At 43.5% G+C, this 26,707-nt stretch overlaps 1 protein-coding gene and 1 long non-coding RNA gene across 7 annotated transcripts; both read left to right on the top strand.

Moving 5' to 3' along the window:
• Positions 1–733: 733 nt before the first annotated feature.
• On the top strand, positions 734–3,637 carry LOC127044107 (uncharacterized). Its single transcript, XR_007772410.1, has 2 exons — positions 734–1,054; positions 3,388–3,637. It is a non-coding gene; the product is annotated as an uncharacterized LOC127044107 (long non-coding RNA).
• An 823-nt stretch (positions 3,638–4,460) lies between these two features.
• PP2D1 (protein phosphatase 2C like domain containing 1) lies at positions 4,461–26,696 on the top strand. 6 transcript variants are annotated; one of them, XM_050938395.1, is made up of 4 exons: positions 4,471–4,525; positions 9,437–9,507; positions 19,815–20,833; positions 25,542–26,696. In XM_050938395.1, the coding sequence occupies exons 3-4, from the start codon at positions 19,816–19,818 to the stop codon at positions 26,516–26,518; spliced, it is 1,995 nt and encodes a 664-aa protein (XP_050794352.1). In that variant the 5' UTR covers positions 4,471–4,525; positions 9,437–9,507; position 19,815; the 3' UTR covers positions 26,519–26,696. The 6 variants fall into 6 exon arrangements, with proteins under 6 accessions (XP_050794353.1, XP_050794355.1, XP_050794352.1 ...); XM_050938394.1 differs by having other exon boundaries at positions 4,478–4,532; XM_050938397.1 differs by lacking the exons at positions 4,471–4,525; positions 9,437–9,507 and adding exons at positions 5,309–5,343; positions 11,693–11,866.
• Positions 26,697–26,707: the final 11 nt, after the last annotated feature.

The raw sequence follows: 26,707 nt of genomic DNA, 5'->3' as shown, positions 1-26,707 counted from the left end.
GGCTGGAGCAGATCACTGGACAGCTGGTGGAGTGGAGCAACTGGCAGAGTGGAGTAGCTGTGGGATGGGTGGAGTGGCCCACAGAGCGAGCGGAGCCGAGCAGTTTGCAGGGAGAACTGGAGCAGCTCATGGAGCAGAGCAGCTGGTGGAGCGGAGCAGTTTGTGAGGATGGCTGGAGGAGCAGAGTGGAGCGGCTGGTAAAGCAGAGCAGTTCATGGAGAAGGCGGAAGCAGAACCCACGGAGAGGCAGGGCAGTTGGCCCCGGACCACGTAAGGTGCCCCTTTCTACCCAGGCTGGGGGAGGGACCTCTACAGATAAACTCTCGAACTCTGAGGTGGCATTGACCAGAGACTTTTGGGTTGTTGGACTTTGGGGTGATTGGACTTAAAACCCTAAGGGGAAAAAGGACATTGCCAAACATACTTGGAGGTGGGTTTTTGTTTATGGTTTGTGTTATAACCCTGTTTATGGTGTTTCTCCAATGGGATGCCGCATTGATTCCTTCCTTTATTAAAAAGATTTTGCTACACTCAGACTCCGTGCTTGCGAGAGGGGAAGTATTGCCTCCTAGAGGCGCCCAAGGGGGTGTGGTATGTGAGTGTCCCAGGTCACTGGGTGGGGGCTCGAGCCGGTTATGCATTGTGTTACTGAAACGGAACCCCTCGATACTGAACCCGGCCCTTGTTGCTGCCAACTCAGAGGGGCAGAAGGGTTACATCTGTAACTCTGAAATGCTGGTAACTCTACACAAAGCACAGTTCCGGCTCCAACTCCAGCAGCTGATACTCCAGGCCAGGTTTCAGCAGCAGCTGAGCTCCGTCCTCAGCACTGGCAGCTTCCGTGTAGGCAGCTTGTTTCCCTGGATTGGATTGAGTTTGCAAACTTGTCCCCCTCCCTGCAGGGTGTGTGTGTATGAAAACAGCATGTCCCCCTTCGAGATGGAGGCAGAGGGGAACAGCGCGTCCCCCTCATGGTGGGGAGGTGGGCAAGGTGAAAAGGAAGCAGACCCCAGCTGCCTTGGGCTGGCAGCCCCAGCAGCTTCACCACCTAGCTGTAAGTGGCTGCCCTGCACGTGGGGGTGGGAGTGAGGTGGGGACAGATATGCCTACCTTTAAAATGCAGTACAGTACAGTATTTGCTGCTTTTTGGTGATGGTGCGGGGTGTCTCCGTTGCTGCCTGATTGATTACTTCCGGTTTCATATGGTGTCCGGTTAACCAGTCAATCCGTAACTCTGGTGTTTGTATCTTTGAGGTTCTGCTGTAATAAAAAAGCTAATAGGGGGCCTCCTTGAGCTGCTCTGGGCACTAAGCAATTGCTTAGTCTGATTATGCCTAGTGCTGGCTCCCTGTGAATGTGCTCTTCTCTTAAAATAGATAGTGTTATGGGACCACACCTAAAGCAAGGCCTACTAGAGTTAGTTTGTCCAGAAACTAGCACCAGAGGCGTGGAAGGGTCCACTGGATATTGTTCTGAGCAGGTGAGTGTGTGTAAAAACACAATCTGGGGTACAAACGAGAAACAGGGAGAGACTGAAGCAGAACAAGCCAAGCAGGATCCTGTAAACAGGGTGTGACACTGGCAGAAGCCAAGAGCAGAGAGCTTTTGGGTCTGGTTCAGTCTGGAGTGTCTTGTTGCTGTAATCAAAGAACCTGTCTCCTGTTTTTGATTCCTTCTACATTCAGAGAAGCAGGATTTTGTACATGCCTTGTAAAGAAACAAGCCTGCATCAAAGAAAATACCAGACTCCATCCTTGATTTCTACTCCCAACTAGAACCTCTGCAGAGCCTCAAACTTTGACTAGGTGCTTATGTAAAAAAGAGGTATCACTAACATGTTGGGCTCATGAATGACTCATCTTTCAGACACGAAGAAGACACATAACAATGGGATGGGGAGGATGGGGGCATGCACAAAGCTCCAGGCATGGGGATAAATGGGGGTCCTGGTATGGGGGATGGACAAATGGAGGGCAGAGAGACACTGGCATGGGGAAGCGGGCCACACAGAGTCCCGGCATGGCGGCAAGAATAGATGACCCTGGTACAGGAGGAGGGGGAATGTGGGTACACAAAATCCCTAGCAGAGGGAGATTGGGGAACTCTGGTATATGGGAGAAGGGGGAAAGGGGAATATGGAGAGAAGGGAGAATGGGGGTGAGCCCCAGGGGTTGGGAAAGAGAATCTGGGACCCTGGTATGAGGGAAGCAGCAGGGACACAAAGCTGAGGGGATGGGGAGGGTTGCAAGGAGTCCCTACAATAGAGTGGGATGAAAGGGTGATACACAGGGAGCTTGTAGCAGGAACAGAGGGATGAAGTGTGTAATGAAGTCAGCCTACACAATCTACTAAGGTTATGTCTACACTGCGAACCTTACAGAGGCACTGCTGTACCGCCGCAGCTGCACTGCTGTAAGGTCTCCCTATAGCTGCTCTATGGTGGTGGGAGAGAGGTCTCCTGCTGGCATAATTAAACTACCCCACAACAAGCGGCAGTAGCTATATTAGCGGGAGAGCATCTCCCCCAGACATAGCACTGTCCACGCCAGCTCTTTTGTCCATGAAACTTATGTCGGTCAGGGGTGTGCTTTTTCCCTACAACAGTGCTAATGTAGACAAAGCCTAAGCGTGCAATTCCAAAAAACAACTTCTAGGGGACTTCTAGTTAAAGGTATATTAGGTTGGTTTTTCCCCTCCCTCATGGTGTCACTACAGGGCAGAGTTAATATCAATCAGCTTTAACTATATGGGAAGTTTGAAGAGTCTGTTTATTAAGATCATTCCAGATCCCAAACAAACAAACAAAAAAGCAAACACAAAAACAACAACAAAAACAAGCGGCTTGACACTAGTTGCTAAATTTCTTAATGGACCTATTTTTATTAAATTTAACCTAATTACATGATTTACTTGTGAATTCTCAGAATATTCATTCTGTGCCCAAATAGTGATTTGGGGCAGGATATGCTGTACTTTTCATAGAAAGCAAAGTGCTTGAAACCCAGCTTGAATTGCAAAACTCAGACACAGCTATGAGGAACCACGAACGACAGTTGCATAATAACAAAATTGCAATTTAAAAGATTGGAGTTAAGGTTGTGCGCATTTAAGTGTGATTTTTAATTCCTTGATGTGTGCACTGAAGGCAATAGTTGTTGGTTCAGGGCCGAACAGATTATTACACAGGGTAAAGTAAAATTGACTATGCACAAAATGTACAAAATAAACAAAGGGGAAAAATTCCAACTTCTTTCAATTCTTGTAATTATAAGTGATACTTGTAACTATAAGCAATACAACATTTTCTGACAAATATGTGATGTTCAAGTTAACGGTGTCCTATTAAGATGGCAGGTGACAGCCTTCTTTTCTTTTTTTTTTTTTAAGACAGACCGCCCTGGTGGCCTAGTCATTCAGTACTACATAACACAGAATACCAATAGATAAAGTGGACATCAGTTGAAGTTGTTTGTGAAAATTGAACGTCATATTAGCTTACAAATTTAGTCCTTTTAAAAATTCGGTTGTTATAATTTTAGTGTTTTATTTCTTTAATGGATTAAACATAATAATAATTCTTATCTACTGTATGTTATAAACACCATGTTAGATCATTAAAAGGTCATTTTTAAGCACATTTACTTTTGCCTTTTTTTGTTTTCCTCTCAACTACATTAGTCAATTTCACTTTAAGGTTCTCTACTGCACGGTGTAGGTTGCAAACACTATAGTGAAATGTTTATTTATTTTTAAATAATATTTTCCATTGGACTCTTAACATTCCTGAGCACATTTCTCTTGGACTTAGGCTTTGTTGAAGTGCCTTTTTTCCCCCTCAAATACGAGCTTCTCTTCAAGATCAGTCATCTTTAGTTTACACTCAGTCTGCAAATCGAGGTTGAAAAGTGCATTGTCTGGCCTCATCCTGCAAACATATATACACTTAATTTTACACACGTGAGTAGTCTCACTGACTTCAACGGGACTACTCGTGCATAAAGTTAAGCCCACGTTCAAGCACTTGCAGGATCACAGCCTATGTGAATAACTGCTTCACTCTATCCTCCAAGGTCCTAAAAAGCCTTAAGTGATTTTATTTCAATTTAAAATAAAAGCAAAGATGAAAAATGTTATGAGACACTGCTTTTTATGAAGTGATTGTTATTTTGTCTAGCATGGTTTATATTCTGTATATGACATTATTCATGTAAGTTTTGTGAAAGGAAAATTTGTTATGTTTCAATGTCATAAGTAAATAAAATATGATAGGATATTGGGTATTATGGTTTGAAAGAACACTTTTATTGTTCTTCCATCTTCTATCCCCAAGAGTGTGGTTATCTTGCAGCACCCATATCTTTTTACTTTATTGCTTAATACACAACGCAAACAATAAATGTAGCAGCCTGTGGTTAGGGAGACAGTTACTATAGTAACAGTTGCAAACACCAGTGTCACTACAAATGCAGAAGTACTACTTAGTGTTACAGAGAGGAATGGCTGCAAAAGAAAACACTTTTTAGAGGTAATAGGTAAGCTTTATAATTTTTCATTCAATAACAAAAACAGGAAATGTGGTATTACATTCCTTATCCTCATTCAAATCCTCTGCTAAAATATTCAGTAAATAAATCAGCCTGACACAAATTGGTATTAAACTGCATTGGTGACAGCCAAAATATGCCCACCTGTCTCCCTCCCCTACACTAGCATCTGTAAAATATAAGGGGCTTCACTTCTTGGAAACACTGGGCTAGATCGTCAGTTGGTGTTACTTGTCATAGCTCTGATGAAGTCAGTATTCCTATGATATTATGAAGTTCCCTGTTTAGTGTGTCTCACTCATACTCTGGTATCAAGTGTGCTTCATTTATAAGTATAAAAATCACTTTTCTAACTGAAGTCCATAAACTCAATTTGGGGACTGTAAGTCACACTAGTTAATTTTTGAGTCATATTTTCCAAGCCTAAATCATAGAAATGTAGGACCGGAAGAGACCTCAATATGTCACCTAGTCCAGTCCCCTGCATTGAGACAAGACTAAGAAGGGACCATTGTGATAATCTGACCTCTTGTGTAACACAGGCCATAGAACTTCCCCAAAATAATTCATGGAGCAGATCTTTTAGAGACACATCCAATCATGATTTTAAAATGGTCAAGTGATGGAGAATGTGCCAGGACCCTTGGTAAATTGTTCCAATGGTTAATTACTATCACCATTAACATTTTGTGCCTTATTTCCAGTCTGAATTTGTCTAGCTTCAACTTCCAGCCATTGGATCATGTTACACCTTTCTCTGCTAGAGTGAAGAGCACATTATTAAATATTTGTTTCCTATGTAGGTATTTATTGACTGTAATCAAGTCACCTCTAAATAGATTGAGCTCCTGGGTCTATCACTATAAGGCATGTTTTCTAATCCTGTAATCATTCTTGTGGCTCTTTTCTCTTTTCCAACATCCTTCTTGAACTGTGGACAGCAGAGCTGGACACACTATTCCAGCAGCGATTGCACCAGTGCCAAATACAGATGCAAAACAATATCTCTATCTCTACTTGAGATTCCCCTGGTCATGCATCCGAGGATTGCAATAGACCTTTTTGGTCACAATGTCACCCTGGGAGCTCATGTTCAGCTGATTATCCACTACAGCACCCAAATCTTTTTCAGAATCACCATTTCCTAGGATAGAGTCCCCCATCGTATAAATATGGCCTACGTTCTTTTTTCCGAGATGTATACATTTACAATTAGCCCTTTTAAAATGCACATTGTTTGCTTGTGCCTAGCTTACCAAAAGATCTGGATCCCTCTGTAGCAGTGACCTGTCCTTATTATATGCCACTCTCCCAAATTGCGTGTCATTTGCAAACCTTATCAGTGATGATTGTATGTTTTCTTCCAGGCTATTAATCAAAAACAATAGCATTGGGCCAAGAACCAATCCCTGCAAAACCCCACAGGGGCTTCTTTTCTTCTTATTCATCATCAAAAATAAAGATGCTGCAAGATAAATTATACCACAAGTAACATCTGTGAAACCCCACTGTCTTCAAATTCTGCCCTCAGTGACACTTCACTTGGTTTACATAGGTGTGACTAATTGGCACTAACCAGAAATTAGTGAACAATTCTATTGATGAAATGCAGAAAGGAGTAGAATCCAGCACATTCGCTTCTAGCTATAATTCTTATCCTACAAACACAAGCATATGTGTAACTTTACTCATGTGGCTAGCCCCCTTGACCCTCGTGAGGCCACGTATATGCGTTAAGTTAAGCACGTGTGTAAGCACTTGACGTACCAGGGCTTATGTTAGTCCCGCAGAGCTAGCAGAAGTAAAAAGCAATGTAAACTTATTTTTGTCACTCATGTAAGAAGATAAAACTCTGAATAGACTCAGGGATCAGATCTGAAGAACGGGAATGTTATGTTACATAGTCACTTGTCAGAAGAGAACCCCATTTTTTAACTGCTTGCCCTGCCTAGGAGCCCAAGTTGATAATAAGAGCTGGAGATATTTTTATTTACTGACCTTCCTGCTACATTTGCCTTTTCCCAAATATACTAAATTTTTGAAGTAAAAACTGATAAATGGAAGAGCGAGAGAAAGGATCATTACAATATTCCTGGGCAATTTTAGTAACACAAACTACTGGGAAATTATGTAGTTTGTATTCAGTGCTTACAAAGAACACCGTCTTACTGACTTCAGTAAGAGTTTTGACTTATCAAAAACTAAGTGCTTTAGCAGTTGGCCCTAGAAGCACAGGATATTATGCTAATCTCACCTACAAACTGCTGAGTGCCTTATAAAATCAGCGACGGTGTACAGGTATTAAGTTCAGACACTCATTTTAGGAGCTATTTAGCTACACACAATGAGAATTTAAGGACCTGGTCAATGTCTTACTATGTATTGTATAGGCCTATATTGTATTATTTTACAGGATTCAAAGATGTAGGCGGCCACATGCATTGTTTTGCCCTTCCCCTTTCTCCCCTACTACCCCTCTCATTGTATCCTGCCCACTCTACTGCCCTTTCCAACACCCTTGTGTCTCCTATTCCTGCCACTATTGTTCTATGAAAAGCCCATTATTAGGTTGTAGCATTGTCATAGCTCCCATCTTCTTCACCTGCTGCCGTTCTGAACAGCTCATGGTTGGCTATCTCTTAAGTGTCCTGCATCATGCAGGACATCCCACTTCTCAGCACTTTTCCTGGCCCCATCTCAACAGGCTACTTGTTGGCACTGATGTTTTTCTTTCTTAATATCACCCAGCATATACTACCACAAGGGCAGGTCCGTGGGTGCTAGTGATGGTGGGAGAGTTAGTATAGTAGGAGAGCTAGTGATGGTGGGAGTGTTAGCATTTTACCAGGGTCGGATAACAGGGAGTTAAAAATGCAGTAGCTAGACTATTCTGGTGCTGCTTCTGTTGTTGCCAGCACTGGAACTGCACTGTTGGTATTACAGTGCTGTGAGAGAAAGCAAAATGCTAAGGTAGACACCGCCGCTTACGTCCATCAGGTGCATGCAGCTACATTAGGAAAACTTGTATGCCTTTTTCTGCAACTGTCCAGGAAAAGGATTAAAGGTTTTCCTGTTGTGGTCACCTCATACCAGTGGTGCAGAAGCCCTTCTGATTTGCTTCAATAGCTATAGATCAAATTAACACCATTGCAACCTGCACTGGTGCAAACAAACCAGTGCAAGCTGCAACCGTTCAGTGCATACTTACGAAGCATTCTGAGTGCACCATGTCCATGGCATAGCTGTTACTGGAAGGATTACAGGTTTGTAGGTCGTTGCATCTAACCTACAATGGCTAGCACAGCTCCCGGAATCAGGTGCATAATATCTATAATACATAAGTGTATATTTGCAGCGGTTTTGGTTGGTTCCATTGCCCACTTTGAATAGTTCTGCTCTTCACAAAGAACTGCATGTCCATCCTAAGGGATTGAGATGACACCCTTTTACACCCTCACGCTTGCAAATGTGATGATGGAAACTTAGTAGCAACCCACTGAATTTGCTGCCATAAAGACAGTGGCATGAAGTCTCAGGCAATATTATGCTGAGCACCATCAGCACTGAGTGTCTATACTCAAGGAGGGAAGTAAGGAGCTTAATTATGTTCATTCATTTATTCTATAATTATTCTAATTATGTTTTAATTTTCTTCTTTTGCTTTGTAGCTAGACTAACAGCTTCTGTCTCTTGTGTTTTTTTCAAGTTCTTCTGGGCCCTCCCAGTCTATGTGGCCACCAAAATTCCCCTCACTCCCTTCCCATATGTCCTGCAGTGGGAGCCCAGTGAGGCTGTATCATTGCTCTGGGATATATCATGGGTGGGTGCTGACCAGAGGGTGCTAGAGCATTATGGTGAGATATGTTGATTCACTTGGGGAAGACACAGTGGAGTGTTCCTGTCCAGCCCCTAACTAATGTCCCTTTTGCTATGGTCCCTTTTTTAGATGCTTTGAGGTTGTGCATAGCCTCTGAGTCCGCCTCCCAATGACGTAAGTGCCCTGGTAGAAGGTTTATGATGTGGTTGCTATGCTGACTAACAGGGGAGTTTTGTCTTTCAGGTAGAGTTTTTATAGAGATTTTAGAAGTATTCAGTACAGCTTATATATGTTTTATTTTACGGTAAACTTGTGGGTCTTCAATGCTGCTTTTGGAGTTGGGGTTTTGGGGTAAGGGGCTGGGTAGCACCGAGACCAGATAAATATTGCCTTGAGTGCTCTTGGGCCTGCATACAGCTGATAAGGGGATATCTTGACAGAGCCATGCTCTGGGCAGTCAGAGCTGTCACTGAGGGGTAGGGCCAGAGCATTGTGGAATTGCACTAAGGGACCAATTGTACCACTGCAGCCACTATGCCAGCCCTCGTGGTCTACACTGGCACTAGGGTGGAGCTGGGAAACACAGAGCTTATCAGTGCTCAGAGGAAGAGCTGTACTTCAGATGCTGCGAATACTAGTTCCCATTGGAAGCATTTGTGTGGCTGCCAGGTGTGTGAAATGCCTGCTAGAAGGTTGTAATGGTAGTGGGAACATCAACATTCTCTAGTGCAAGCAATTCCCTTTTGAACCACCTCCAACCTGTCCATGTATTACATGCCGAGAAAACAGAGCACAAGTCAGAAGAACAGGAGAAGACCTGATAGCATGAGCAGCATTTCCACACCATTGGCAAGGAGGGACAGATAGGGACGAGCAAGCTTGGGGAAGAAATGGCGGACAGAGAAGGAAGGGATGATTGAGAAAGAAGGAAGGAGAGAGGGAGACAGGAGGGAAGGGAAGGAGATGAAAAACAATGGGGGGTATGGATGATCCTTGTTCAGGGAGAATTTCCCACACTGGGGCCTTGGGAGGATGAAAAATGTGTTGTTGGCTGATATTGTGATGACTTTTTCAGGGAGACTATGACCTCAGGGACACATCATCTTTTCCTTCTCCTCCTCCTCCTATATGTGCTAGACTGCAAAGGTAAGTCAGCCAACCACCTTTCCTGCATCCATCTTATTAATATTTGTAGTAGTGATTACCTTGTAGTGTCCACACTACAGAAGAGGTTTCAGAGAAAGCTCAAGGAAGAAGGTCCTGTGCCCCCAAAGAGTTTACAGTTGAGGTGATGGCCATGATAGGTAAATGAGGAAGGAGCACATCCTGGAGAAGGGAGAGGAATGATGTGGGTAAGGAAAGATGTCTTTCATTTGGCTACTGCATTCTTAATGGTTACACAATGGTAACATTTTTACATTTTACTTTTCATTACACATCAGATTTTTGATACTCAGGTTAATTAGTGGCAGATACACAGATTAAAAACCATGCGATTCAAATGTCACCTCACTAGACTGCATTATAGCCAAACTGTAGCAGTAGCAGATACAGACTAACTATATGCTTTACCCATATTGACCAGCTCAGAGTGCAATAGCAGTAAACCAATGCCCAAAACTAAAATATTTACTGGGACTGTGGTGCATTGTGCAATATTAGCCTGTGGCCCACAATCCTTTGGCCTGATAGCCTGCAACACTTACATGTGTAAGTAGCTTTGCTCATATGAGTAGTCCGACAGAAGCCAAGTAGCCTACATTTTATAGTAATAACATTTTAACCAAGATTTAATGCATGAGCTCTCAGATGCAAACTGCTTAGCAAATATTATATTTTTGGTGCCCTTTTACTGCTCTTCAATAAGATGACCTGATATTTTTTTCTTACCATTTTAAGGTGTGATTTTTCTCAGCTTTATTTTTATGTTTAAACACATCAGCAGTACCAAGTCTTGGCTTCTCTTTTCTTACTGGAGTTGCACAATGATATCGCAATAGGCTGGAACCTTAAGTCTTCTCATTCCTTTCCCACTCAATTTAGGGCTCAGAAAGCAGTGACTCAGTTTCAGTATATTGTGATGTCACTATATCCCTGCAGTTCTCCTGTCCTCTAGCAGAAATAGGGAAGTCAAGACCTTATATCTCTGATGTGGAAAAAACAAGCAGGGGAAAAAATGAGTCAATCTTCATACATCATAAAGACATTATAACACCTACCAGTGCCATGCGGACACTTATTCTGGTATAAGAGTGTCCACACAAGGATTTATACCAGTGTAACTATCCTCGTGTAATGAGTACAATTTTCCTGTGTAGACAAACCCTAAGAGTGTCCACCAGTGGGAAAGCACTGATTTAAGTAAATTAATTTAAAAATTGATTTTAGTTAAACCAGACAACTTTTGTGCAGAACCAAGACTGTAAAAACTCTACCCCCTCTTTAGTCTGGAGATGCCCCGACTTACATCAGGCCTTTTTGATGCCACCACTTTTTTGATCCTTCAGTTCAAAATTTAAAATATGCAGAATGCAACAAAACCGTGCAGAGAGCACCATAATCACAGAATCTGCAACCTTTTTTCATGTGTGTGTAATGCTGAGCCTCACATGGGTGTCGACAGCAGGGATCAAACCTTGGAATTCTGGAGCTAAATGCATGAGCTGCTTGTGCATGCGCTAAAAGACACTTCTCTATTAGCTGAGGCCAGTGATTCTCAGTCAATTAACCATTGTGAGCCACATATGCTGCTATGTGCACCGCATCCACGCAATATATATACTATCTGTATGGCTCTGAGGATGTCACATGGACCGAACTGTGTGCTGATTGCGTCGTGGGTGGAGAACCACCAGCCAAGGCTGTAGCAAGCTTATAAATCTCTAAGGGGCCTAGCCACCACCAGAGGGGGACAGAGTACCACTTCCAGCAAACAGGGGTTACATGTGCAATTATTTTGCATTGTTAAGGCAGTACAGCATTTTAAGAGAGTCTTGCTATACGTATTTCAGCAAGACCCCACCTCCCTCATACAAATAGCCCCTGCAGCCTGAGAGCAATAGCTACCTGTCTGGGCAGGGAAAATACACAGTATGGTGTTACAATGGTTTTAATAAGGGTTTGCTAGTATTGCAGCAGATGCTACTGACCACAGAATGGAGGAGTCCATGTATAACTTTTTAAATGATTTTTCCTGGCATCTTAAACATATCACAGGCTTTTTACAAGAGCAAAAATATTTTTTTAACTCTCCTTTCGACTAAAAAAAAAAACAATGGAAGGAATTTTGTTTGACCACCCACGGCCATCAGAAAATATCCCTGTCTTTCAGAAACCAAGTAGGATAATTACCAGCTCCGCAACTGGGAACTACGGGCAGCAGTGCTGATCGCCAAGCAGACACCTTAGGCCTGCAGCTGCTTGGCTCTACCACATTTAAAGGGCCAGCCCCAAGAAAGGCACTTTGGAGAAGAATTCCTACAGCTGGGCAGACCTGCATTAGGGAGTAAGAAATTGTTGACAAAGACATTGCCTTGCTGGTGGGTCTCTCCCCACTGTATTGCAAGAATATATTGAGAAATTTTGTCTGTGACTAGAAGTTATAGTGAAAACTGTTTTGCAGTCTTACCTATAACAAACACTAATTTCTCTCTCATATTTATACATATGTACTCATACATACAAACACAGTGTGTATGTGTATTTGCTAGATAGAATGCTGTATACTGTAGTTAGCTGTGCCACACACAACACTTCTAGGTTCTTATACTATACCTATCATTGTCGTATCTGAGGGCCTATGTACACACACTAGTTTCTCTAGATAAATAGATTGAGGCAATGCTGTACAAGGAGTTGTGATTTTTATACATATCATATCACATTACAGTAATATAAGCACAGGAGAGAGTTTAAGTGCTTCAGAATACCATCTGCATGATTTCTTAGCCACTACATATTATAAGCAGAGCTGGTAGTGCCACCTATCGATAAGGTTGTCTGCCACTTCCCATTATAAAACCTTCTTTTCATTTACAGCTTTAACTGTTTGAGTGGATTTTTTCCATGCTTCAGACTGATTTAATTTTATTTTAATTTATTTATTTTTAATTTTTGTTTGTTTCCAAGAATAAGACTAGGCAAACCACATTGTTTTGCCCATGTTAAACAAATTCTTATAACTGAGATGCTCCTGTGCCCCATGCTCTAAAGCAGGGATTAGGAATTTGGCGGAGGGTTTCATCTTGGTGTCAATTGTATGCCTTATGCCATCCCTAGGCAAATCCTCCCAAATATGTCAAGTTATAAGGACCTGGAAAAATCTCAGTTCACACATGCTCCATAGAGACTTTGTTAGTGGTTGATAGCTAAATACCCTGACAATTCCATCTGCACTGAGCATGCTACATGCTGGAGCTGCAGTGGTTGAACAAGACTTTGTCTGCACTTGCTGCTCCAGGAGTGTCAGGCTTAATGGCTGAGAACAGGGAAACTCTCTCTCCTGTGATTTCAGCGTTTCTCCTGCTGATTCACAGGCAGCGTGGAGGAGTAGGATTGAAATGAAAAGAGGACAAGAGCTGGACCTGGGGCTGAGATGGGATGGAAAGAGTAGACTAAAATAAGGAATTGGTGGCAGAGGCAGGAGGGAGTGGGAGGGATGATACTGGGACTGGCTGGGCAAGGACATTGACTGGGAGCTAGGAATGGGAGTAGACTGAGATCACATGAGGAGCCAGGGCTTTGGGGAAATTGGGACTGGCTGGGCAAGGAGACATGGAGCCAGTGTGGGGGAAGACTGGGATTGGACAAACAGCCAGGTGGGGATTAGAACAAGTTGCTTAAATGGGAAACTGGGAGACAAGGTTGGGGAAAGATTGGGACTTGGATGGGGAATCTGGGGGATTGGAGAGTGGGACAAGGAGCATGGGGAGTAGAGACTTGGACAAGGAATTTAGAGACAGGGAGAGAAAGGACCAGCAAAAGGGGTTAGGTTTGGGAGGCACAGAAGGGCAGAAGGGTCTATGCCTACTAGAGAATACTGCCCTGCAGAAACTGAAATGGAACCCAAGATCTCAGAGTCCCACCATTCCTCTGTTGTCAGCAAATATCTGTGAAATCCACTGGAAAAGCATGCATCTCATCCCCTTCTAGTGCTGCTTCACACAGAGGGTGACAACCTCCTATTAGTATCAGTTGTTCCCTTAGCTCAAGTGACAGAGGTCTGTGCTGTGGATGTAAAGGTTGCAACCCTGCTTTTGAGCCATGAAGGGGTCAATATGAAGCCACAGCATGGCAGTGTTGTTTTTTCAGTTTGCTTTTTTTAAAAGCTAGGAAATTACACACAAAAAAACTATATTAAAGAACATAAGGTTGCAAAGTCAAACACTCAAAAGTTAGGAAAAGGCCAGAATTAAGGTCGCCTATGCAATGTTAATTCAGTCCCTTTGTGCATATGTGTTATGGTAGTCTTAATTACACAAACACATACTATTTTTCTACTTGAGACCTTAGGGCTGAGTTTTTACAGCTAAAATTATTGTCAATGGGAGATGCATTTTGAATATATAAAAGACAGTTACCTTTTCCATAACCAGTGTTCTTCGAGATGTGTTGCTCATGTCTATTCCACAATAGGTGTGCATGCTCGCCACGTGCACCGGTGTCCAAAGTTTTTCCCCTAGCAGTACCCGTAGGGGAGCGCCCCTAGCGACCCTTGGAGTGGCGCCTCTATGGCACGGTATAAGGGGTGCTGCGCGCTCCCCCTCCCCCCCCGCATCCTCAGTTCCTTCTTGCCAGACAACTCCGACAGAGGGGAAGGAGGGCAGGATGTGGAATAGACATGAGCAACACATCTTGAAGAACACCAGTTATGGAAAGGTAACTATCTTTTCTTCTTTGAGTGATTGCTCATGTGTATTCCACAATAGGTGATTCCAAGCGATATCTGTTGGAGGTGGGTAGGAGCTCACAAATTCTTGGGACAGAGCACAGCCCTGCAGAACCTGGTGTCGTCCCTGGTCTGGGAGACGATTGCATAGTGCGAGGTGAAAGTATGAACTGAAGACCACATGGCAGCCCTGCAAGTGTCCTGGATGGGAACATGGGCCAAAAAGGTAGCTGACGAGGCCTGCACTCGAGTTGAGTGTGCCCTCACAATTGACAGTGGAGGGATTCCCACCGGGTCATAACAGGTATGGATGCACGAGGTGATCCAGTTGGAGAGCCACTGAGTGGAGATTGACCAACCCCTCATGCATTCGGCCAAGGCGATGAACAGCTGCGAAGACTTCCTGAATGGCTTAGTCTGGTCCAGGTAAAAAGCCAGAGCCTGTCTCACATCCAGCGTGTGGAGGCGGCACTCCTCACTGGATGCATGGGACTTGGGGCAGAGGACCAGATGAAAAATGTCCTGACCCATGTGATAGGTGGAGACCACCTTCAGGAGGAATGAAGGATGTGGGCGGAGCTGGACCTTATCCTTATGGAACACTGTGTATGGGGGCTCAGAGGTCAGGGCCCTGAGTTCTGAGACCTACCTAGCTGACATGAGCGCTACCAGGAAGGCTACCTTCCATGAGAGATATGACCCGGAGCACATAGCTAGCGGCTCAAACGATACCCGTCAGCTGGCCCAGCACCAAGTTCAGGTCTCACTGTGGGACCAGCGGCCTAATGTATGGGAAGAGATGATCCAATCCCTTAAGGAACCAGCCAGTCATGGCATGGGAGAATACCATGTGCCCCTGCACCAGCGGGTGGAAGGCCGATATGGCCACAAAGTGTACCTTGACAGATGAGGGCACCAAGCCCTGGGCTCTAAGGTGAAGGAGGTAGCCCAAAATGAGCTGGATTGGTGCTGCCACAGGGGAGATGCCCCGCTCAACTGCCCATCGGGAAAACCGAGACCACTTTGCCAAGTAGACTCAGTGTGTGGAGGGTCACCTGCTTTCCAAGAGGACAGAGTGAACCCCTTCCAAGTAGGTCCTTTCCTCCCAGCCTAACTATTGAGCAGCCACGCCGTGGGAGGAGTGCTGCTAAGCTGGGGTGGAGGAGGCAGCCCTGGTCCTGAGAGATCAGGTCCAAGCGAGATGGTAACGGCCATGGTGGGGCAACCACCAGGCTCGTGAGGGTCTCATATCAATACTGCGTGGGCCATGCCGGGGCAATCAGGAAGACCCAGGCCCTGTCCGTCTTTATCTTTTCCAGGACCTTGCCGATCAGCAGGAATGGGGGGAAGGCACAGAGCAACTAGCCTGACCAGGATAGGAGGAAGGCATCAGAGATAGTGCCCCATCCCATCCCAGCTCACCTGGATCAGAACTGGGGACAGCGACGGTTTTGTTGAGTCACAAACAGGTCCACCTGGGGAGTTCCCCACTGTTGGAGAAGTGTGTGCACCACCTATGGGTGAAGAGACCACTCGTGCTGAGAGGAGAAGTCCCTGCTCAAGTGATGCACCCAGGAATTCTGGGCACCCAGTAGGTAGTAGGCCTGAAGGAAAACGTCATGAGCTATACAGAAGTCTCACAGCTTGAGGGCTTCCAGGCAGAGGGAAGAGGATAGGGCCCCACATTGCCTGTTCATGTAAAACATTGAGATTGTGTTTTCCATGAAAACCCTGACCACATGGCCCTCCAGGTATGAACAGAAGGCCGCACACACACCAGCCAGACCATCCTGAGCTCCTTGATGTTTATGTGGAGGGCCAGGTCCTGTGCCGACCACAGCCCTTGGGTCTGAACGTCTCCCACATAGGCTCCCCACCCCAGGTCTGATGCGTCGGACACCAGTTCCATCAACAGTGGCCTGCCTCTGAACGGGACCCTGCAGAGCATGTTCCCTGGGGAAGACCACCATCGAAGGGAGGTGATCACCAGTTTGGGCACAGTGAGGACCTTGTCCATCCTGTCTCTGGCCTGGGAGAACACGAGGCCAACCAGAGCTGGGGGGGGCCTCATTCTGAGTCTGGCATGACAAACCACAAAAGTGCACACCGATATGTGACCCAAGAGCTGGAGACACACTCTGGCTGTTGTCACTGGAAACCTCATGACTGTGTCGATGAGCCCTTTTAGGGTCTCAAACCCATCCCGTGGGAGGGAGGCTCTGGCCGACATGGCATCCAGGACTGCCCCAATAAACTCTGTGCATTGAACTGGGACTAATATGGACTTGGTGTTGTTTACCAACAGGCCCAGAGTGGTGCACGTGGACAGAAGGAGCGCTCCGTGATCCTGTACCTGTGACCGGGAGCTGCCCTTGACCAGTCAGTTGTCCAGATAGGGGAAAATCTGGACCCCACAGTGCCTGAAGTAGGCCACCACATACATACACTTTACAAATACCCCGGGTGCAGTGGAGGCAGACCAAATGGGAGGACTGTAAATTGGTAGTGAAACGGAGGAAGTGCCTGTGCCCCTCAAATATATGGATGTGGAAGTACACGTCCTGCAGATCGAGGGCGGTGTAGCAGTCCCTGGGCTCCAGGCAGGGAATGATGGAGACTAGGGAGACCATGCAGAACTTCACCATGTACTGGTTCAGGCCTTGCAGGTCCAGAATAGGCTGAGCCCCCTACTTTGGCCTTCAGGATAAGGAAATAGCAGTAGTAGTACCCCTTGCGTTTGAACTCTACTGGCACCACTTCCGCCGCTTCTAAGCCCAGGAGCTGCCTCACCTCCTGCTTGAGCAGAGCCTCGTGAGAGGTGTCCCCCAGAAAGGACAGGGACGGAGGGTGATTGGGTGGGGTAGAGGTAAACTGGAGGGTGTAGCCCCAGGAGATGATGCTGAGGACCCATCAGTCTGAGGTCAGCCATGACCACTCCGGGAGGAAAGCACACAACTGGTTGGAGAAGGGAAGCTTTATTGAGGGTGGATCCCTGATGTGAACTGATAGGTCGCCCCAGGGCATACAGTCAAAACTACTGTTTCCCTGCCTGTTTGTCCTTGGAGGACCCAGGCTGGGGGGCAGACCAACACTGCCTCTGTAGGCATTTCTTATAGTCCCACGACTTTTTATAAGGGGGCTCATATTTAGAGTGGGTGGCCTGGGCAGGAGCCTGCTGCAGCTTAAAAACTTAAGTCTAGCCAGAGCTGGAATATAGAGGCCAAGAGCCATAAGTATAGTATGGGAGTCTTTCAGGCCATGCAGTTTTACGTCCGTCTGTTCCACAAACAGATCTTTGCTATCAAACGGGAGGTCCTGAAAGGAGGTCTGCGCCTCATTGGACAGCCCGGACAGTAGGAGCCATGACACCCTTCTCATGGACACCGTGGAGGCCATGGACTGTGCAGCCATGTCCGCCGCATCCGATGCTGCCTGCAGGGTTTCCCTGGCAGCCACTGTCCCCTATTCCACTAACGCTTCAAACTCCTTCCTATCACGCTCCTGAAGGGAGTCCTCAAACTTGGGCAGAGAGTCCCACAGACTGAACTCATACTGGCCCAGGAGAGAGCCTGATTGTTCGCCACCCATAACTGGAAGCTTGAGGAGGAATACATTTTTCTGCCAAATGAATTCAGCTTCCTTGAATCTTTATTTTTCGGCGTAGGGGCTGGTTGGCCCTGCCGCTCCCTGTGGTTGACCGACTCGACCACTAGGGAGTTAGGAGCAGGGTGGGTGTAAAAATATTCATGCCCCTTGGCTCAAAATACTTGCATTCCACTTCTGAAAGGTTGCCGACCCCTGGTCTAGACCCAAAGCCTTTCACAGACAGGATCCCTTCATTCTGACTTCAGCACAGATAAATTGAAGGCCACTGATGTAGGGTACCTTAATGACAAAAATCCCCAACCTCAATCCAATCCTAATTAGTATAAATCCACACAAAACTGAATTAGAGTGAATAAATGAAGACTTGGCACACCACTTCTGAAAGGTTGTCGACCCCATGTCTATCTTCTCCCTTGATCTTGCTGTGGTGCCACGGCGGAGGAGGCCTCTTCTTACCCTTCTTAGCATGCCTCGTGGACAGGGAGTGGTGCCGACTGGTAAATGGTGACAGGGGGTCACTGCACACTGACACCGCAGTACCCGGTGCCGACTCGGAGCAGTGCACTGAAGTCAGGGTCAACGCTGACTCCATCAGGATGGCCTGGAGCCTAATGTCTCTCTCTCTCTCGGTCCGAGGCTTGAACAACTTGCAAATCTTGCAGCTATCGCTGAGATGGGTTTCACCCAAACAACATAAACAGCCTGTGTGCAGATCACTCACTGGCATCCATCACCTACAAGTGTTGCACAACTTAAACCTGGGGCAAGGGGCATGCCCTGGCATGGGGGCACTAACTAAACCAGGGGTAAGCAACCGATGGCACGCATGTCGAAGGTTGCACGTGAGCTGATTTTCAATGGCACTCACACTGCCCAGGTCCTGGCCACCGGTCCAGGGAGCTCTGCATTTTAATTTTAAATGAAGCTTCTTAAACATTTTAAAAACCTAATTTACTTTACATACAACAATAGTTTAGTTATATATTATAGATTTATAGAAAGACACCTTCTAAAAACATTAAAATGTATTATGGCATGCGAAAGCTTAAGTTAGAGTGAATAAATGAAGACTCAGCACAGCACTTCTGAAAGGTTGCTGATGCCTGAACTAAACTAAAACTACTAACTACAGGTCACATACACTGAACGAACAAGAGCTCTGGGGACAAGCTACAGCAAAGCTGGAGCAAAGCAGCTCCGAAGCACCCTCACTGGCAGCAAGAAGGAACTGAGGGTGGGGGGAGTGCGCAGCTCCCCTTATACCGCGCCATGGAGGTGCCATTCCAGGGCTCAATAGGGGTGCTCCCCTACGGGTACTGCTAGGGGAAAAACTTCCGACACCAGTGCATGTGGCGAGCACATACATCTATTGTGGAATACACATAAGCAATCACTCAAAGAAAGTGCTATTTACATATATTTCTTTGATGTGAGAAATCTCAAATTAGGCATCCAAAATTACTTCAATATCTCTGTGCTTCTCTTCCACATCTGTAAAATGGAGATAGTGCCCTATTACCAGGGTGTTGTGAAAATAAAGTTTGTGAAGCATTCAGCTACAAAAGTGATGAGACCCATACAAAAGCCCATGAAGAAATTAATAATTCTGTATTCAGAGAAGTGTTTTAATAGTGTGCTGTAAATAAGGAGTGGGACCTTATACACTGGACAAAGATAAAACAAAACACTGAATAAGCTGCTTATGCAGTTTGAGTGCTGTTCAGCCTGTGCCCTGAATTCTGGCATTTCCTAACTTGAGTGCTTGGCTTTGTAATCTTAGGTAGTAATTTTATATACCACGTGCATTCAGCTTAAATCTTCCAGCTTCTTGGACATATACATGAATATAAAATAATGCTAATAATTTTGAGATTAAAAGAGATCATGCATGAAGGCTAGATTATTGTAGTTGTATTGGATATTAAAAGTGGATTTTAATAACATTCAACTCCTTTTGCAGAATGACATGGGAACCAAATTTACAAAGTACCTCAAAAACAGCTGACTTTGAACTCTACAGACATAAGGAAGATCAGGCTGAGGACAACAGTAGGTTCTGGAAAGTAGGTTCTGGGGATATTCCAGTTCTTTGTTCAATATGTCAACAAACAATATACCCACATCAACTTTTTTATCATAAAAAAGAGCACAAAGCCCTAGCTCTGCTGGGTTATCATCGTCCATGGATTGAAACGGACACCAACAAACTTTTACTTCAGCGACAGAAAGTAATTTCAAAACTGATCAAGCTTTCTAAATACACTGAAAGAGACAAACAGAAAATTGATTGTTCATTAGAGCTATTTAAGAATAAGTCAAAGGACACCTCATATTTTAATGTTGATAATATTGCTGACAGTTCTGGATACCTCAAGAGAGTAAGCAACTCTCTAATAAAAGCATTAGCAGTTTGCCAAGACAAAAATTCAACATGGCGAGCAGATATGGAAGATATATTCATTGTGCTAGATAATTTTGGAAATAGGTCAGATACGTGTTTTTTGGGCTTATTCGATGGCTATCATGGTGTGTTTGCTGCTGAGACAGTTTCAGCAGAGCTCCCACTTTTATTTCTTGACCAACTGTCTCACACTGATTCCTCTTACAAAGTGAGTAGAAATGAGGAACAGATCCTAGATTCTTTTGTCACAGTAATCAAGGGAAATTACAGGGATCAGGAAAAGGTTTTCTCTGGTAAAACAGACAGTGATAAGACAACCAAGCCCAACACTTATGAATGGATTCACAAAGCATATGCAAAGTCTTTTTGGAGAATGGACAGACTTTTACAACTTGGAAGGAATGAGGTTTCCAAAGTTCGCTGGAGTAGCTGTACAGCTGTTACCTGTTTAGTGGAAAGGATCAGTAATGAAAAGAGCATCAAGGAACAAGAGCCGACAATGCTGCTTGAAACCAACACTAATAATTCAGCAAATCCATCCGAAAGCAGTACTGGGATACTGCATATTGCTAATATTGGTATGTAAATTATTGACATATGGAATGGTTGTTTTTTGGGGCTGGGAGTGTTGGGTGTTTTTTTGGTGCACTCTCCTCTCTCCCAATTACAGTGGGGGAAAAAAAATCTAAGGCAAGTTTAAGTGGTAAGAGGTTTTTTTTGACATTCTGGAGAGTACAAGATGAAACCCTGTGCAATGGATATTAATGTCAGACAATAAGTATCAAACTTATTCTATAAGACAGTTCATCCATATATCTGATAGTATGTTTGATTTATGGCTGTAAATTAAGCAAACATTTAGGATCACTGGTATAATTACAAGACTTTGAGGGATGCAGGAAAAGTGACCAGCATAGAAAGGTGGAAGAAACAGTTAAGGAAGGAAAACTGAAGGTTTAGTGTGGAACATGGCACAAAAATCAGAAGTCTTCCCTTTCTCCAAGTCTCATTCATTTTAACCTTGGTGAAAACTTAAGCCAAACATGGGTCAAACTTAAGTAGAGACACATATGCAAATGTCTACACTAGGGAATTTTACCCCCTGCACATCCCAAAACACTGGCATTAGTAGCAGCTCAGGTGCATGGGTGTAGACAAGGATGAGACTGCTTCTGCTGTTTATAGTACTGTGTCAAAGCCTACTGAAAGTAATCTCCTCCTCTTTTATTCTGTTGTTACAGGGGGAGGACAGCTAGTGCTACTCTTGAAATGTAATGTTCAAGGGTAATTTATGCAGATTCTTTTCCCCTTTGGGAGTATTTTAGGTGGAAGCTCTGCTCAGATCTGATTCTGTTTTCAGCAGAATCCTGTTTTTGCCTGGCTATAGCTGCAATAGCCACAATTAAGTCAATTGACAATTACAATAGGGAATATTACCAATAAATTCTCACTACTGCTATCCACAGTTCAGATGCACAGTGGTAGTCCTATTCTAAACAAGGCGCTGTTAGCTTTCACTAATTATCTCTGTTCATTAAATCTCCCTGGGGAATTTTTTGGGGGTAAATTCACTAGTGTACACAAGGTCCTTGTGGGATCTGAAGCAAAGTATTCAACTGCTTTGCAGATGTGTCACAGGTCTCAAAACAGAACAAAAAGTAGGATCATTCCCAGACTAAATCAAATTCTACAGCTGAGTAGAAAGACCCAGGATAAATAGAAACAAAAAAAAGTGTATTTTGGCATGGAATAATCTCTGATCATTACACTGAGACTTTGTAGCACTAGTGCCTTCTGATTAAGAACATCTAAAGACATCACTCTCCACTGCCCCAAACAAGTATCTGACAATGGCTGGTTAGATCAGCATGTACAATTATTATGAGCATTTTAAGTGCTCCTATCCCACTGGTACTTGGAAACCAGCTGTGACTATGAATTTCACTTAATCTGAGAGAAATGGGAACTCCATTCAGACCTATTTGTTTGGGTCATTGGTTACTGTTAGCCTGGAAAATGTTGGAACCCATCTGTCACATCATGTAGTAAGGGAAAGCCTGTATAGTTCAAAGGGATAGTAACATGATCCAAATTCAGCAAGTTTGGGATGATTCCTCAGCCCCCTCATATCTAAAATACTCTGCCCTATGCCCCACTCCCAACCCAAGCTTCACCTTAGGCTCTATTAACCACATGGTCCAGGTCAAACATAGGTAATGAAATGGGGCTTGGAGTCATTTTGAGGTACTTGGGCCAATCGTTTCAAAAGGATTTAAAAATAAACCCACAATCCATCATTTGATATTTTATTCAACTACATTGAATAAAAATGAAGTCTAACTACCCAATGAACCATTTGTTTTAAATGCATTAGATTCATACACTGTTAAGATGAAGCTTGATTCCCCCTGACTTTCCTCTCCCCCATGCCAAGGGAGAGCTGGTGCATCATCTTACAAGTGTTGAGTGCTAGGTTCAATTTTACAGTAACAGACAAGAAAATGTGGTAGTCCCTTAAGGCTAAACTGAAAACAAGACAGTTGGGTCATAAAACCACCATGTAATAATTCTCAGAAGCAACCCTTTTCTGCAATAAAGAGAGATTGTCGGTCTGGACTGTGAGGTTAGCAAAAATCATGCTAGAACTCATTCAGTCTCACTAAATTTTAATATAATGTAGCATCTCTGCATTATATAATGATCTGCCACCAGAAGCTTCTCATACTCGTGTCCCCATAAGTATGGTACAGTCTAATACAATCACTAAGAACTCTGCTGGCTACAGGAAAGGTTCCTTTAGCATAAAACCCATCCATGCAAACCACTGGGGTAGAGGAGGAAGTATCCAACTAAGGGAACCTCATTTAACATATCACACCTAGAAATCATAATTAACAAAATCATGCTAATAGTCTGACTCCAAATCACATGCTTTTAGTGTGCACGTGCAAAAACACCATGCTCATACTTTCACTGTTTACATATATTTGGGCCATGCATACATTTGCAGTCACCCAGTAATTGCTGAGGTCAGCACACAAAGGCTTTATAGGAGTGTTTTAGGAATTGTGTATGCAGTGTGTTTCTTGATACATGAAAGGGGAACTGGAGTTTCTGGAGCATATGGTGAGCAACCAAAATGGGATGCCTGCAGATTTGTGGAGTAGAGAAAGATAATATTGTAGTTGTCAGGGGACCATCTAAACTGTTTTCATTTCCCTCATATTAATCAGCCACCCACCTCTTGGGGACATCTGTAGACTCCATGCCCCAATTCCTGGTTTGGTAAACTTCCTTTGGTTCATCAGAGTGGGACTCTCACCTGCCTTCATGGACTTGCATAGGTGTAACTGATTTCAATTTAGCAAACAATTTTGTTGACACAAAGAATAGAATCCGGCTCACTACTGGCTCTGCAATGCTAACAAGAAAAAAAAAAGTAAAAGTAAAAAAAAGTTAGGTCGCTTAAGCAAGAACCTATGTCTCCAAATCCACAAAGGGATCACTGTTGTATAAGAGGATGCCTTTTTTACACTTTTCAGAGTAGAATTGTCTCAGATACTGCCAGAGGACACAGGACATCTGGGAAAGAGCTACTCAAAAACTTTCAACCTGATCCTAAGCACGGTTGCTGGAACCTTTCCCTCCCTTTATAAGTAGGTTGAGGATGACATTAGGAGCTCCAGACAATTTATCTATTTCCTTCTTTAGGGGATGCGCTTCCCTAATACTGCTTCCATTCTGGTGTATAATTGGAAGCAGGACCAAATACCTGCACTAGACACCCAACAAGCTATAACTAGATAAACATCTCCCAGCCTCACCTATCCTAACTTCTGAGTCTTCCTAGGCTGCAGCAGGAAAGGTGAAAAAACTCAACCTGCCAGGGCTAATCTAGCAGCAAAGGAAAAATTCCTTCCAAGGTCCAGAAACCTGATCCTACTCTATCTCAAAACAAGAGGGAAGGAACCATTGCTGCCATATGCAGTATGCCATTCCAGGCAGTGGAAGGAACTGAAGACCCACCACCCTCTGGCTGTGCCACAGTCAGTGGTCTTCCACGGCATTCTTCAATTCAGGAAATCCACTATGGAGTCCCTCTTCCCTAAACCCACTAAAAGGTGAAATGCCATTCTTAGAAGGACCCAAGCATTTTCTTTCCCCTGCTGGCTCAGACAAAGGTTCTCCACCTCAGGCTGCAGAGGGGCATTGTACTTTTAATCCTCAGAATAGATTAATGCTATTGTCAAATTAGTTGATATACCTGGAATTAGTCAATTTCATGGCCTTTCATATGAGGTTACAACAGCTCATCATGCAACTTCAGAAAAAAAAATAAGATGACCTTATTCCAGAGAACAACCAGTTATAGCTGGCATGTCCTAATTTGCGCTTTACCACCATGTGTACCTTGTATTGAGACTTAAGCATTTTCCATTTCAGAGATCATACTCACATAAATCTTTTGGATCTTGCAAAAGCATGTACTTTTTAAATAAGCAATTCACTGTAATTGAGGAGCTACTCTTTGTCTACAGCATGGTGACAGGAAAACTAAGCAGAATATTTTAATGTAAATGGCAATACATACTATGCATAATCAGTTACAGCTATCCCATTGCTTAGATTACAACCACCACGGCAGTATATGATCATGGCATAAATTACAAATGAAAACCAAGTCGCAAAAAAATAACGTATGTTTCTCTTCTTTACAAAAGACATAGGTACTAAATATTTAGACCCTATGTTAGTGAAAGACTAACTAATAAGCACATTCTGACTGGAACCAGAAGAAATGCTAAACTGTTTATTTTCTTTCCGGAACTATACAAGATTTAAAAAATGTATGCATTTTAAATAGCTACTTAAGAAAGGTGTTTAAGCCTTTAGGCCAACACTGTCTGCAAGCACTGAACTATGTTTGAAATTCATTACCAACTGCTGGAATTTACACAAGATTACATTCTTAGCCCGATATTTTGAATTTCAATTACAACCCATCAAAAGTTTTGAAAACGAATGCTACAGTGACATTTTAGAAAGTACAGATACTCCTTCAAATCAGCAAAGATTTGTGAGACCAGTGACCAGCAGAACAGCATAAGGGTGGATGTCAGCATGCAAATGTGTCAAAAACTAAGTGAAAGGGATAATAGAATTCACCTGTCAAAATGGCTCATTATTGTGAATCATCTAATAGTGTTTAGTAAAAAAAAAAAAAAAAAAAAAAAAAAAAAAAAATAGTCGCACTATGAAATGCAAAATGTTCTTATTTTATTGTAGGTAATATACATGCAGTCTTATGCAAAAATGGAAAAAGCTACTGCCTTACCAAAGAACACAGCACTTCTAATTCCAAGGAAAGAGACCGTATACTTCAGAATGGTGGAAACATCAGCACAAATGAACCAAAAGGACTAGTTGAAGGGCTCATCAGAGCTACTCGTGGCCTTGGACATCACGGAGATCCAAAGCTGAAAAAATCTGTTATTCCTGTACCACATACCATATCTGTCCCTACAGATGATTCATGTCAATTCCTTATTTTAGCTTCTAATGGGCTTTGGGAAGTTCTGGATAAAAATGAAGTGGTTATATTAACTCTAAGAATGTTCACCTCTTATTTGGAAATGTATGTCCAGCAAGAAGATATTTCTATGCACAGATATCAGTATTCAGTAGTTCCCTATAAAGACTATTTATGTAGTTCAATGGATATTAATGACCTAGAAGACAGAATCCAATTATGGTATTTTAATAAAGAAGCTTTCCTCCAGAATCAACATGAAGGCACTCTGAAACAATATAATAAAAAATCATGCTCATGTAACAGAAGAGATTCGCAAAATGAAAACAGGATGCAGCCAGGCTCTAACAAAGAGAGTTCTGAAGAAGTGCAGCAGTTAGAGGATCACGTAAAACAAGCTGATACCAAAGCTTGTCTGTCTAATAATCATGGAACATGTTCACAACACACAGAGATAATCCAGTCAGCCTCTGGCAGTCAAGAAGGTTTTGAAGAATTGAAACAGTTTGACGATGATACAAAAACATATCTGTCTAATAATCGTGGATCACATTCACAAATTGCCAGCAAAGGAGAAATAAACTCGGCAACATTCTATGACAGTGCAGCAAATTACATTAGTAAACAACTGGTAAAAACTGCATTAGCAGCAGGTTCTCGAGATAATATTACTATTTTGGTTGCACTTCTAAATGGATGTGATAAGATACCTAATTATATTCAAAATGTGTAATGTGCTTACCGGACAGAGTACCAGAGTGTGTAAAATATACCCTAGATTTAGGCAAGTCAAGTTACATGAGTCTTAAAGTGTCATCCTCACCTGGTCAACCCATTTTGGGGCAAAAGTCATTTTCTGTAATTATGTGAAAGCACTAACTGCTAAAATTCAATAAAGATTTCTTGTTGAATTCATGGTAAG

The sequence above is a fragment of the Gopherus flavomarginatus genome, chromosome 2 (genome assembly GCF_025201925.1).
Source record: "Gopherus flavomarginatus isolate rGopFla2 chromosome 2, rGopFla2.mat.asm, whole genome shotgun sequence".
NCBI classification, from domain to species: domain Eukaryota; kingdom Metazoa; phylum Chordata; order Testudines; family Testudinidae; genus Gopherus; species Gopherus flavomarginatus.
Note: the sequence above shows the minus strand (reverse complement) of the source record. Positions and strands in the feature narration are given on the sequence as shown.